Here is a 14379-nt window from a genome sequence, read left to right as displayed (position 1 = left end):
ATCTGTATTATATAGGTGTATATATGTATATGTATTTAGCATGTATGCATGTGCATATGTATACATACACATGTATGTATAATACATATTCACACATGTATGCATGTATATACACATATGTATACATTAATGTATATATGTGTATATGTATATACACATGTATGTGTATTATACATGTATATATGTATATAAATATCAGTCTACTGATTTGAATGTTAATGTCATCAAGAAATAACTTCAATATATGTATGTATTATAACCTTACAACTATATACAACATACATACATATATATGTATGTATATATGTATACACATACACATGCATGAGAATATATGTATGTATGTATAATATCCTTACAGTAATTCTGCCAGGGATTTTATCGGGGAGGAAATTGGTACTCCAAATGGCTAGGCGGTAGAGCCAGAGTTTTATACTTGGTTTATCTAGCTCTGAAGGCAATGCTCCTTGTTCTTTGCACTGAAACATTGTGCAGATACGAGAAGCCTGTAGTTTACGTATTTCATTAGCCTTTATTTTAAAAAATAAAACCTGAAAAAAAAGACCTAGTCCTAGATACTTTGGTGATCTTGTTGTGTCTGGATTGATGAACAAGTGTCAGGCTTAATTAGGGATGCATGCGGAACCCGGGAAAATCCCTGCTCAGGGGCTCTGGGAGACCTGGAGGTTGATCCTTGAACAGGGTACTTTTAGCTTCTCCGATAACGAGATTGGGTTATTTTATCTCTAAACTCCCTTCCAGCTCTACCCTCCTTTGATTTTAAGTTATAAACCTTGAGTGAGGTGCCAGACTCTACGCTTCGTTGGACGTCTACAGGACAGTCAATGGTTACCAACCCAAAGTAAAGAAGGAAATTTGAGTACGTGCTCCCTTGGAGGTTGGGTAGGTTAGCTATACAGATTCAACAACTTCCCAGACGAGTGGCCCTGAGACTTGGGGTTGAACGCGCGAGCACGGAAAGAAATCCCACCTTAGGACGGAACCCAATCTCTTCAGCTCCTTTCTAAACTTCCCAAGTTTTCTGAGTCTACCCGCTTCCTTAGGACTACAACTCCCAGCATGCCACGCCAGAGGTCAAAGCTTATTGGCGGTCCCGCCAGGTCGCTTGCGTTGTGGCAGTCATTGTAGCCAATGGAAATAAAGAATTATCCTAAGAAACCAATCCTGGAGTAGTAGGGCGGATCCTTCCTGGGTTCCGGCTCCGGCTCCAGCTCCTTCCCTCGCCTACAGAGGCGGCGCTGTCCCTGACCGAGCGGCGGGAACGAGGTGGGTCCGGGTTGGGCCCGAGGTCGCGGGGGGAGGCGGACACGACTTCGCGGGAAACTCTGTACACGGCCACTTCCCTCTCACCGAGGATTTGGATGCTGCTGCTTTGCTCCCTGGACCGAGTGGGAAGCCAAGGGACCTTGTGATCCCTCCGCCGCGACCCTCGGCCCTGGCCCCCGGCCCACGCAGCCAGGTGGCTGTCCCTACCCCATTCCCCGGCCCTTCTGTTAGGTTTGAGTATACAGCCTTCCTGCCGCTGACCATACGTTTAGGATCAGCCCCTCCTCCTCTCCCACCCCTCCGGCCCCAAGCCCGCCGGCAATCTCTGAAACCAGCTCTTGTCCCCTTGGGCCTCCGCCATTGGCTTCTCCCCGCCCCGCAATACACAACTCAGCTCTTGGGCCCTGGCCCTATGACACTTCTGGCAGCCTTTGCTCCCTCTTCCCTGACCGTCTCCTGCGACCCTCTGACTTCGTTGGTCCTCCTGTATCTCTGAGCCGTTATCTAGCTTCCCTGTACAATTACCTTGTTAGCACCTTGCTCTTGGTCTTTCATAGCTCCTCCCTCCTCTTCCTCCCTGCAGCCCTTGACTTGGCCCCAAAGACCTGTAACTTCGGACCTCCATACCGCACTATGGCTTGGCCCCTTCCCTTTAACCTAGGCCCTTCACCTTCATCATCTGTGATCACTAGCCCCATCTTCTTGGCTCTTAACTTCTTAGACCTGGCCCCTTCTCCACTTCTCAGCCCCTTCCACCCTTGATTCTCTCTGTGCAGCTGAGCCACCAGCAAGACAAAGCCCAATAGACCCCTTTTCCCCCCAGATCTCTGCAGTGTGGTATGAAAGTGCCTCTGTACTTCAGCTGCACTGTCTTCTCAGTAGGTAGTTGGCTCTCTATCTCTGCAAGTCCCAGTCTTACCCATCCTGCAAATCTTAGGTCAAATACCTAACTCCTCCGTGAAACTGCTCAGCCCTGATCTCATCAGGGAGATATACCTGTATCATGTGAACTTCAGTGGTACTGTTTTTATTTCCTTCATTCCTATCTTCTCTCCTTTTTTCCTTCAGTACTAGTATAATGGTTAAAAGCACTGACTTTGAAGTGATGGGCATAGGCCCCAGTTCTGCCACTTACTTGCTGTGTGCCCTTGGGCAAGATACTTAATTTCTCTGAGCCTCAGCTTTCTCATCTCTAAAATAAGGATGATGTGAAATGAAATTAGATGATTCATATATGGTGCTTAGTCCACAGCTTAGCACTTCATATGAGCTTAAAAAAAAAGTTAATAATGTGCCAGGTGCTGTGTTAGACACTGAGGAGTGGGTACAAAGGTGACTAAGGCGCAGTTCCTGCCCCTGTCCCCTGAACTTAACTTTCTGCATTGTGTGACAATTTCTGGAGTTCACGGTCTGTTTCACTACACTGTATCACAAACTGTGAGTGGTAATCATAATCCTAAATCCTTTTGCTCTTACATTGACCTAGCATCCGGCCCAGGGTAGAGCTGGAGCTTGGTAAATTATAGGTTCTCAGAATAGCAGTTTTGGAAGTGAGTGGAAGCTGAATAGCTCATTGCATAGAGATACTGTAGCTGTAGGTCAGATGGGAGCAGGGCAGGGGGTGGGGGATGGGATGGTGGCGTGAATTAAGATCACATCCTGTCACTTATGCATTCAAAAGACATTTGAGCACCCAGCTTTATGCTGCAGAAGGAGATTACTAATATGACCCAGTCCCTTTCCTCAAGTTGCTTATAAACTACTAATAGAAACAGACATGTTCTACTTGTAGTTGCAAACCACTACAAGCCAAGCACAAGATTCTGTGACTGCATAAAGGAGAAAGTAGGCAGGAATCAGGAGATTGCTAAGGAAAAGTGGGTGAGACAGTTCATGGTTACTTGTGTGCCATGAAGACAGAGCTGGTGTTTTATTCAACTCATTCAACAAATACTTATGAAGGATCTACTGTATATGGCTGCCACTACTCTAGGAGTTTTGGTTACATTGGTAAATTAAAAAAAAAAAAAAAAAAGAGACACCAGCTCTCATGGAACTTATGTTTTAGGGAAGCAGACAATAAATAATAGACATAAAGAGAATATCAGAAGGTAAGATGTGCTGTGGGGCAGGGGGACTGGGAGTGTGGGAGTGATTTTAATTTTTTAAAGGATGGTCAGGAAACAGTGTCTAAGTATCAAGGAATAGTTTCTCATGTTTACTTGCATTTTTGGAAGTAAAGCAAACCAATTATTTTTCATATTCTTATCTAAATTCTTCAAGGAACACTAACAGGGATTGGTAAACTACAGCTCACCTCCTGTTGCTTTAAATAAAGTTTTATTAGAACACAGCCACACATTCCTTTATGTCTTGTCTATGGCTGCTTTCATGATTCATGATACAGTGGCAGAATTGAATAGTTACAGCAGATACCCCATGGCCATAAATATTTACTAAATATTATCTGGTCCTTTACAGAAAAAGCATGTCAATCTCTGGTTCTTAAAGAGTTGAGGTTCTGTCTGTATTTCACATTTTAGAAGGTTATGTATAGTTTTATGCTATTTTTAAGTTAAAGGTTTTTTCTTAACGAGATCATTTAAAAGATCTTTTTCTTGTATTCTTCACAGGGCCTGGACGTAGTGTCTTCAACAGTTGTAACAGCAGCTGCCATTTGCTGAATGACAGCATGTGTCACACACTCTGCTGAATATTACAGGCATTTTTTCCTAATACAAAGTCTTGTAGTGTGGGTAGGTATCACAATTTTAGTGATGAGGGAGTTTAGGCTCAGAGTGGTTGAATAATTTGCAGAGAGTGATAAAGATAGTATGTGTCACAGTTGTAATCCAACCCTAAATGTAGTCAGTACCCCTTTCTTTATTCTGTGTTTCTTTTTTCCAGAAATACTTGCAGACTTGAAGGAATTATCAGTCTTTCATTTTCTATCATCAGTGTCTTATGATAGTTTGTGCTTCCCTCCCTCATCCCTTTGTTCATGTCACACTGTTCACCAGCCCACTCTGCTGAAATGTCATTATTTCTTCAAGGCGCGGAGGAAATGCTACCACTCTCATCAGAGGTACTTCTCCCCCCAACTCTTTCTCTGTCTTTGGCTGTAGGAACCCAAAGGTGTCTGTGCAGCTTAGCACAGATTTACTGATGTTTGCACAAATCAGGACCTGTACTGGGCACTCTTATGTGTTTAGTTTTGGGGTGGGGTGTGGGGAGTGTGGTTTGTGTATCTGTGTCTGTGTTTATCTTTGTGTGTACTTGGTATGTGACTCTGTGTCTGTGTGTGGTATATGGGCATATGTGTATAGACATGTATGTAGCTATATATGTGTGTGGCTGTGGTATGTGGCTATATGTGGTGTGAGTGTGTATGTAGTGTGTATGTGTGTGGTGTGATAATATATGGCTGTGTGTGGTGTGTAGGTGTATGGCTGTTGTGCGTGGTATGAGAATGTGACTGAGTATGTCTGATATATGAGTATGACTGTGTCACGTGAGAATGTTGCTTTGTGTATGGTGTGAGTGTGTATGTGTGATTCTGCTTGCTTGTGTGCATGCATGCATGTGTGGGTGGGGGTGTGGGTGGGGCTTTGTGTGGTGTTTGAGAATGTAGTGGAGGGCACTGACTGATAAGATGAAACACAGCCCAGGCCCCGCAGTAGGTCCTAGAGGTCCCAGATGTTTACTTGCTAGATTCTGGTGTGGTCTGGAGAGGGGTAGAGTGGCAGAAATCTCAAGAAAAGCCAAAGCTGGGCCTTGTCACCTAGGAGAGCCTCAAGATATAGAGGTTTTGTTTTGTTCATTTTGAAAGCAGGCATATAGGTGGATACTTGTAAGGAAGGTTTTTCAAAAAGGATTAAACATAAAAAGAGTTACAGTTAACTTACAGTTAGGCAGAAAAATTCAACTTATCCCAAAATGAAAGCTCTTTTACTTGCCCACGAATTATAGTCTGGATTGTTATTGCTTAGTGGTTTCAAGAAGAGTGACATTATTCAAATGGCACAAATATCATCTGGTGGTGGTGGACAAAGCCGGTGCCTTCTTTTTGCTCTGGTGGGTAGCTTTAAATATCTCTGAAAGTTTGTCACTTAAAAGGTAGCAAGTAAAGGTATTCTATGCAAGTATTCCAGTTAATTGAAGTTATTTCTAATGGATGGTCCCATGGGGAAGGTATATACCCTTCAAACTAAACAAAAGATTCCCTGTGATCTGGCCCAACCCAAAGAATAAAGGTGTTGGCCATTTGTGTTCATTCTCAGGGTTCAGAGATGGGCAGTGAGAAGGAGCAGAGTCCAGAACCACACCTGCCTGAGAAAGGGGAAGGGGGTAAGCCTTGGAGAGTGGATGACTCAGAGGGTTCTTGGATCCCACCTGGGGAGAAGGAGCATGGGCAAGAGAGCCTGTCGGATGAACTGCAAGAAACTCATCCAAAAAAGCCATGGCAGAAAGTCACTGTCCCGGCTCGAGAGCTGGGGGACCCCATTGCTCATTCAAGGCATGAGGCAGATGAGAAGCCCTTTATATGTGCCCAGTGTGGCAAAACCTTCAATAATACCTCCAACCTGAGAACACACCAGCGGATCCACACTGGTGAGAAGCCTTACAAGTGTTCTGAATGTGGCAAGAGCTTCTCGAGAAGCTCCAACCGCATCCGGCACGAGCGGATCCACCTGGAAGAGAAACACTACAAATGCCCCAAGTGTCAGGAGAGCTTTCGGCGGCGCTCAGACCTCACCACGCACCAGCAAGATCACCTAGGCAAGCGGCCATACCGCTGTGACATCTGTGGCAAGAGCTTCAGCCAGAGCGCCACGCTAGCTGTGCATCACCGGACCCACCTAGAGCCAGCACCCTACATCTGCTGTGAGTGTGGGAAGAGCTTCAGCAACAGCTCCAGCTTTGGCGTGCATCACCGTACCCACACGGGTGAGAGACCTTATGAGTGCACTGAGTGTGGGCGGACCTTCAGCGATATCTCCAACTTTGGAGCACACCAGCGGACCCACAGAGGGGAGAAGCCCTACCGGTGCACTGTGTGTGGGAAACACTTCTCCCGGAGCTCGAATCTCATCCGCCACCAGAAAACTCACTTGGACGAACAGGCTGGGAAAGATTCCAGCTGAAGGAGAGCCCCATTTAGAGTGAGGGAGAGAGAGTGAGAGACCCTAACCTATTGGAGGAAGATCTTTAGCATCTTTTGCTGCTACCGTGACCTCAAGCCCTTCATCCCACTTTGGAGAATGGTTTTGTATTGCCTCTGAAGTCAGGATCTCAGGAAGTCCTGAGAAGGGACTCTGGAGTAAAAACCCTTGCCTCTTTCCAGGCCAGTTTCTCGTGTTGGAAAGTCAGAGGACCCAGTCTTGGCTTTACTTTCTTGGGGTGAAAGAGAAATAGGGTAGGCTCAGAATATGCTCATGTCATTAAGGCAGCAGTCCCCCTGGCCTTTGAGGAAGTACCTATGAGGTGGGTGTCACTGTCTGAAGGTTCTCCAAATTGTCTGTGAACTGCTTAGGTAGGAGTGCACTGCAGTGTCCTGCTTGTTCCCACCTGTTGTGCCCCAACTTTGCTTCTAGATCTCTGGGGTGGGAGGAGTGACCTTCTCAACAGAAGGGGCCTCCTTGGTCTGGAGAAGAGATCTGAGCTCCCGCCTTAGAAATGAAAGGGAAACCCTCAGGGAGCCATGACCCAGGGACCTTCACACTCCGCCATGTTTGTTACTTGTTATCCCTCCCCCAACCTGCCTCTGTTTTCCCCAGAGTGATGAGCAGTAAAACCCTTCAATGAAAAGGACCCGTGTACTTATTTGGGAAAGTGGGGAGCTGGGGAGATTGTCCCACTGAACCCACTCTGGAAGGGAGTTGAAGTCTAAGAAAGACAGATGGGTAGATGCTCTGAAAAGCGAAGGAAAGCAGACTGAGTTTCTGGGGCCTTTGAGGAGAAGGGGGAAAGGAAAGAAACTAACATTAATTGAGCATCCACTACATGTGATTAATTCTGTCAGTCACATTTACATTCATTATCTTATGTAGTTCTCACAGCAACCCTCAAAGGAATAAGAAGAGGACATGGAAGTGAGGGAAGATAAAGTCACTTGCTGTGAAGTCATACAGCAAGTATGTTGTGGAGCAGTGTTCAAACTTGGGCCTTCCTGACTGCCAGCTGTTGCTCTTTTCACTGTATTTACCTTTTGGCTTCTGAAGGAGGAGCCACTTAGGAGACTTCCCTGGAGGTAGGAGCCAGTGTGGCCTCTTAATATGGCCTTGGACCATTTGCTCTGTGGCAAGTCAGTACCAAGTATGAGAACCTTTTCAACTTTATTTTATTTTGAGGTCAACTTTATTTTATTTTGAAACAGGTCTTACTCTGTCGCCCAGGCTGGAGTGCAGTGGTGTGATCACAGCTCACTGCAGCCTTGATCTCCTGGGCTCAAGTGATCCTCCCACCTTAGTGTCCGGAGTAGCTGGGACTGCAGGTGCACACCACCACACCTGGCCTCAATGTTATTGACTGAGCACTTACTCTGTGCCTAGGAAAAATGGCAGTGACAGGGAGTAGGGGGTGAAGGGTGGGATAAGGTAAGAGAAATCTTAAAACCCATAATGAGAGTCTTTGCTTTTAGTAGCAATAGTTTAGTCTCCAAGGCTGGAACAGCTTAGCAGGGATTATGTCTGGTTTCCTGTCCTCCTGGTTTAGGCCTGGCTCCACATGGCAGATTTCAGTGTTTTCTACATGGAAGTTTAATGTTCACCCAGTTTTCCTCTAACAAATACAAAAGAACCCTTCCTCTAACAAATACAAAAGACCCCTATCTACCTCTCTTGTGAATCTGGGGCCCTAGTCTTCCAGAGTGAGGGGTCCTCTTCATTTGTAGCCAGTTGGCAGAGTGTAATTCTGGCACCGGGCTTGGAACTGACATCACCCATAACTTTACCTAACATGGGGACCCTGCTGTTCACCTGGAAGAGATGTGCTAGGAAATTTACACTCATTATTGAACTCTCACAGCAACTAAGAATGACCTGCATTTACCATATGTAGAAACAGGCTGATAGAGAAAGTGACTTGCCCACGGTTACAGTAAATGCAGAGTGTAGGACCTGAACTACTGCCCAAATTCAAGTCCTGTATTTTGTCCAACTATAAAAGACTTCCCAAATGATTCCTTTACATTTATAGAGTACTTTACTGTTTACCAAGCACTTTTATTTCATACACATTTTCCAATACCTTGAACATCTCCACACAATATATTTTAAACATAGTCACCCAAACTTGTGTGAGTTTGCACACATCCTAATAATAAAGATCACCATCTTTTAAATACCTACGAAGTGCCAATTATTATACATCTCTTATCTCTAATCTTCATACTATCCTGTAAGGTAGTAATATCCCCATTTTCAAGGCAAGAAAATTCTGTGAGGTTAAATGACCAGACCTATTGGCAGAGTTGGGACTTAATTCAGGTATGTCTGATTCCAAGGCCAAGCTCTTCATTATACCCACAATCAAGCTAGGTCTACCGATCCCCTCTCAGTCTGGGAAGCTTGTTCTGACTCCTTCCTGACTTGGAGACGTTGTGACGACCACTGTGACGTTTTTTGTTTTTTGTTTTTGAGACAGTTTCGTTCTGTTGCTTAGGCTGGAGTGCAATGGCGCGATCTCGGCTCACTGCAACCTCTGCCTCCCAGGTTCAAATGATTCTCCTGCCTCAGCCTCCCAAGTAGCTGGGATTACAGGCATGTGCCACCACACCCAGCTAATTTTGTATTTTTATTAGAGACGGGGTTTCTCTATATTGGTCAGGCTGGTCTCAAACTCCCGACCTCAGGTGATCTGCCCGTCGCGGCCTCGCAAAGTGCTGGGATTGCAGGCGTGAGCCACTGTGCCCAGTCCCCGCTGTGACTTATAAAAGTGTCTGCTGCCAGTTGGGCCTACGACCAATGTACCAGGCCCCTGCTTTGATCTTGGAACATAACTCCCCAGCCAATCTCACTTGTCCCTTTTTTTTTTTTTTTTTTTTTTGTGAGATGGAGTCTCACTCTTGCCCTGGCTGGAGTGCAGTGGCGCGATCTTGGCTCACTGCAACCTCCGCCTCCTGGGTTCAAGCAATTCTCCTGCCTCAACCTCCCGAGTAGCTGGGATTACAGGCATGTGCCACAATGCCTGGCTAATTTTTGTATTTTTAGTAGAGATGGGGTTTTGCCATATTGGCCAGGCTGGTCCTGACCTCAAGTGATCCACTTCCCTCAGCCTCCCAAAGTGGTGGGATTACAGATGTGAGCCACTGTGCCCAGCTCACTTGCCCTTTTTTGACCCTAACTTACATGCTAAGATTTTTTGTGTTAGTCAATGCTTTTGAGTCCTGACTAGTCCATTTATTCACTCTCTAACTTCCTTTTAAACTTTATTTTCTCCTTCATTCCCCTTATTTTTTCCCTTTCTCCCTCACTCCATCTACTCTTTCTTCTCTTCCTCTCCCTCTTTTCCTCCTTCCCTCTTTACTTAGTAACTTGTAATACTGACATTGAAGACAGTGTGGCCCCAGATTTCTAGTGCAGGAGATTGCCACACAAATCCAGAGTTGCAATGCAGGATGATAGGTATCATTACAGTTGTACCCAGGATGCTGTAGAAGCTGGGGGAGTGCCTTAACCTGGCCTGTACTGGACAGTGGGGCCCAGAAGTGAGTAAGACATAGTCCTTCCTGGCTTGGCACGGTGGCTCACTCCTGTAATCCCAGCACTTTGGGAGGCTGAGGCGGGCAGATCACAAGGTTGGGAGATCGAGACCATCCTGGCTAATACGGTGAAACCCCGTCTCTACTAAAAATATAAAAAATTAGCCGGGTGTGGTGGTGGGTGCCTGTAGTCCCAGCTACTCAGTGGCTGAAGCAGGAGAATGGCATGAACCCGGGAGGCAGAGCTTGCAGTGAGCCGAGATTGCGCCACTGCACTCCAGCCTGGGCGATTCCATCACAAAAAAAAAAAAAAAAAAAAGACATAGTCCTTCCTGCAAGGAACGCAGAGGAAGTGAAACCACTCTGAGCAAGATGCTGGGGGAACACAAGTGGGAAGGGTTAACTTCACAGGAGAGGGGAGTCTGAAAAGATGATTGAATTTGGTCTGAATTAATAGGTGTTTATAGCAGAAAAAAGAGAGGAAAAGGAAAGCTTATTTCAGGCGGAAGGGAAGGCTTAGTGTTTTAGGAAATAATGAAATGTTTGATAGTGTGCCGTGTGTGAGGAGGAGAGGAGGCCCTTGTGTTGGATGCCAGGGTAAGAAATTTTGGACTGTGGACAATAAGGAATTTTAAAGCTGGGGAATGACATGAAAACATTCACCCTTTATTTAGGAAAAGCACTTGGGCTAGTGTGGAGGATGAACTAAAGGGGGATGAGTGATTTGGAAACATGCTCTGTGTGTAAACCAGTTGCCAGTTAGGACCCTTGTGATCCACAGAGAGTTCTGTATGATTGCCTCAGAGCATTGCCACTTCCACAAATGGGAAAGTTCAAACCTTCCATACAATTTCTGCAGATTCCTGGGGTTTATGACCTCATAATCTCTTGCCTGAGATTCCTGTGATCTGTACAAACCTCTTCTATTTTGTCCCCATTAGTCCTGTCACAGAACTCAGCTCTTTTGATAAGTTTAGAATCCTTTCTAGAGATTGAGGATCTTAGTGAGGAGTTACATTAAGGCACGTCAGTAGCTTCCTATCCTGTCATCTCTGCTTGCCTCCCCACCCTCTCTCTGGATTGCCACAACAAGACTATGGTGCATCGTTGTTTTTTGTTTGTTTTTCTGAGATAGAGTCTCCCTCTTGCCCAGGCAGGAGTGCAGTAGTGTCATCACAGCTCACTGTAGCCTCCACCTCCTGGGCTCAAGCAATCCTCCTACCTCAGCCACCCCAGTAGCTGGGACCACAGATGTGTGCCACCACACCTGGCTAATTATTTATTTTTGTTAGAGATGGGGGTCTCACTGTCAGGCCTCTGAGCCCAAGCTAAACCATCATAACCCCTGTGACCTGCACATACACATCCAGATGGCCTGGAGCAACTGAAGAACCACAAAAGAAGTGAAACAACCAGTTCCTGCCTTAACTGATGACATTCCACCATTGTGATTTGTTCCTGTCCCACCCTAACTAATGAATCAAACTTGTGACAGTCCTCCCCTGGACAATGAGTCTCAGGAGCTCCCCACCAAGCACCTTGTGACTCCCACCCCTGTCTGCAAGAGATGTCCACCTTTAACTGTAATTTTCCACTACCTACCCAAATCCTATAAAACTACCCCACCCCTATCTCCCTTTGCTGACTCTCTTTTTGGACTCAGCCCACTTGCACCCAAGTGAAAATAAACAGCCTTGTTGCTCACACAAAGCCTGGTTAGGTCTTTTCACACAGATGTGCGTAATATTTGATGCCAAAAAACCCAGGACGGGGGACTCCTTTGGGATACTGGCCCCATGTCCTCGCCCTCACTCCATAAGGAGATCCACCTATGACCTCAGGTCGTCAGACCAGCCCAAGGAACATCTCACCAATTTCAAATCGGGTAAGCGGTCTCTTCACTCTCTTCTCTAGCCTCTCTTGCTACCCTTCAATCTCCCTATCCTTCCAATTCCGGTTCTTTTTCCTCTCTTGTAGAGACAAAGGAGACACATTTTATCCATTAACTCAAAAACTCTGACGTCGGTCATGGATTTGGGAAGACAGTCTTCCTTTGGTGTCTGATCATAGTGGGGATGCCTGCCTTGATCATTCACCCGCATTCCATTGGTGTCCGATCTCCACGGGGACACCTGCCTTGATCATTTACCCACACTCCCTTGGTGGCAGGTCAATTGCAGGGACGCCTGCTTTGCCTGCTCACTCACATTACAGCCCAGGACTCAGTCAGGGATCCCTACTGGAAGCCTGGTAGGTGCCCACCTCCATTTCTCCGTGTCTCTACCTTCCTCTTTAAACTTACCTTCTCCATTATGGGCAATCTTCCACCATCCATTCCTCCCTCTTCCCCTTTAGCCTGTGTTCTTAAAAACCTAAAACCCCTTCAACTAACACCTGACCTAAAACCTAAACATCTTATTTTCTTCTGTAATACTACTTGACCCCAATACAAACGATCATAGTTCCAAGTGGCCAGGGAATGACACTTTCGATTTGTCTATTCTATAAGACCTAGATAATTTTTGTCAAAAATTGGGCAAATGGTCTGAGGTGCCTTACATCCAGGCCTTTTTTACACTTTGCTCCATCCGTAGTCTCTGCTCTCAATGCAACTTGTCCCAGATTTTCCTTCTTTCTCTCCTGTTTGCTCATTCAGTCTCCATCCCAAGTTCAGAGTCCAAATCCTCCTTTTCCACTGACCCCTCTGACCTCTCTCCTCTTCCCCTGGATGCTCCTTGTCAGGCTGAATTGGGTCCCAATTCTTCCACAGCCTCTGCTCCCCAACCCTATAACCCTTCTATTACACCCCTCCTCACACCTGGTCTGGCTTACAGTTTTGTTCCATGACTAGCTCTCCCCGACCTGCCCAACAATTTCCTCTTAGAGAGGTGGCTGGAGCTGAAGGCATAGTCGGGGTACATGTGCCTTTTTCCCTATTGGACCTCTCCCAGATCAGTCAGCATTTAGGCTCTTTCTCATCAGACCCCACTAAATATATACAGGAATTCCAATATTTAACTCAGTCCTACAATTTAACCTGGAGTGACTTAAATGTCATCCTGACTTCTACCCTCTCCCCAGATGAGCGAGAAAGAGTTTATACCCTAGCCCAATCTCATGCTGATGACTGCCGGCGTCATGAGCCAGGCCTCCAAGAAGGCACGGCAGTTCCCCAGGAGGATTCCTAATGGGGATACCAAACAGGCTCCCAAGATACAGCTAGGCAAGATTATGTGGTCTCTTGCCTAGTTGAGGGGCTTAAAAAGGCAGCATACAAAGTTGTTAATTATGACAAACTTAAAGAAGCCACCCAAGGTAAGGACGAAAACCCAGCTCAGTTCATGGCCCGCTTGGTGGCTACCCTCAGATGCTTTACAGCCCTGGACCCAGAAGGGCCAGAAGGCCGTCTTATTCTTAATATGCATTTTGTTATCCAGTCCGCTCCTGACATTAAGAAAAAACTCCAAAAACTAGATTCCAGCCCTCAAACCCCACAACAAGACTTAATTAACCTCGCCTTCAAGGTGCTTAACAATAGAGAAGAGACAGCCCAGTGACAACGTACTTCAGAGCTGCAACTGCTTGCCTTCGCTGTAAGACAAACCCCAGCCATGCCTACGGCACACAAAAACCTCAGAACAACAAAAGTGCAGCCTCCAGGCACTCCTTCAAAACCTCCTTATGGACCTTGCTTCAAATGCCAAAAGCCCGGCCACTGGGCCTCGGAAGGCCTGCAGCCCGGGATTCCTCCTAAGCCTTGTCCTGTCTGTGCGGGACTCCACTAGAAGTCGGACTGTCCGACTCAGATTACAGCTGCTCCTGGACCTACTGGAGCAAAAACCCAAGGCTCTCTGGCTGACTCCTTCCCAGATCTCCTGGGCTTAACAGCTGAAGACTGACACTGCCTGATCATCTTGGAAGCCCCTTGGACCATCACGGACACCGAGCTTTGGGTAACTCTTAAACAGTGGAGGAAGACAGGAATGTCAGGCCTCTGAGCCCAAGCTAAGCCATCATAACCCCTGTGACCTGCACGTATACATCCAGATGGCCTGGAGCAACTGAAAAATCACAAAAGAAGTGAAACAACCAGTTCCTGCCTTAACTGATGACATTCCACCATTCTGATTTGTTCCTGCCCCACCCTAACTAATGAATCAACCTTGTGACATTCCTACCCTGGACAGTGAGTCTCAGGAGTTCCCAACCAAGCACCTTGTGACCCCCGCTCCTGCCCGCAAGAGATAACCACCTTTAACTGTAATTTTCCACTACCTACCCAAATCCTATAAAACTGCCCCACCCCATCTCCCTTTGCTGACTGTCTTTGTGGACTCAGCCCACTTGCATCCAAGTGAATAAACAGCCTTGTTGCTCACTCAAAGCCTGTT

At 46.4% G+C, this 14379-nt stretch overlaps 1 protein-coding gene across 6 annotated transcripts; it reads left to right on the top strand.

Annotated features, from left to right (window-relative positions):
* Nucleotides 1-1216: 1216 nt before the first annotated feature.
* Nucleotides 1217-7095, top strand: ZNF691 (zinc finger protein 691). Of its 6 annotated transcripts, none has more exons than XM_063712917.1 (3): nt 1248-1287; nt 4195-4372; nt 5568-7095. In XM_063712917.1, exons 2-3 carry the CDS (start codon nt 4289-4291, stop codon nt 6429-6431), a joined length of 948 nt encoding a protein of 315 aa, XP_063568987.1. In that variant the 5' UTR covers nt 1248-1287; nt 4195-4288; the 3' UTR covers nt 6432-7095. The 6 variants fall into 6 exon arrangements, with proteins under 6 accessions (XP_024092019.1, XP_063568987.1, XP_063568992.1 ...); XM_024236227.3 differs by lacking the exon at nt 1248-1287 and adding an exon at nt 1503-4043; XM_024236251.3 differs by lacking the exon at nt 4195-4372 and having other exon boundaries at nt 1217-1287.
* Nucleotides 7096-14379: the final 7284 nt, after the last annotated feature.

The sequence above is a fragment of the Pongo abelii genome, chromosome 1 (assembly GCF_028885655.2).
Source record: "Pongo abelii isolate AG06213 chromosome 1, NHGRI_mPonAbe1-v2.0_pri, whole genome shotgun sequence".
In the NCBI taxonomy this organism is placed as follows: Eukaryota; Metazoa; Chordata; class Mammalia; order Primates; family Hominidae; genus Pongo; species Pongo abelii.
This window is presented reverse-complemented; position numbering and strand designations above follow the sequence as displayed.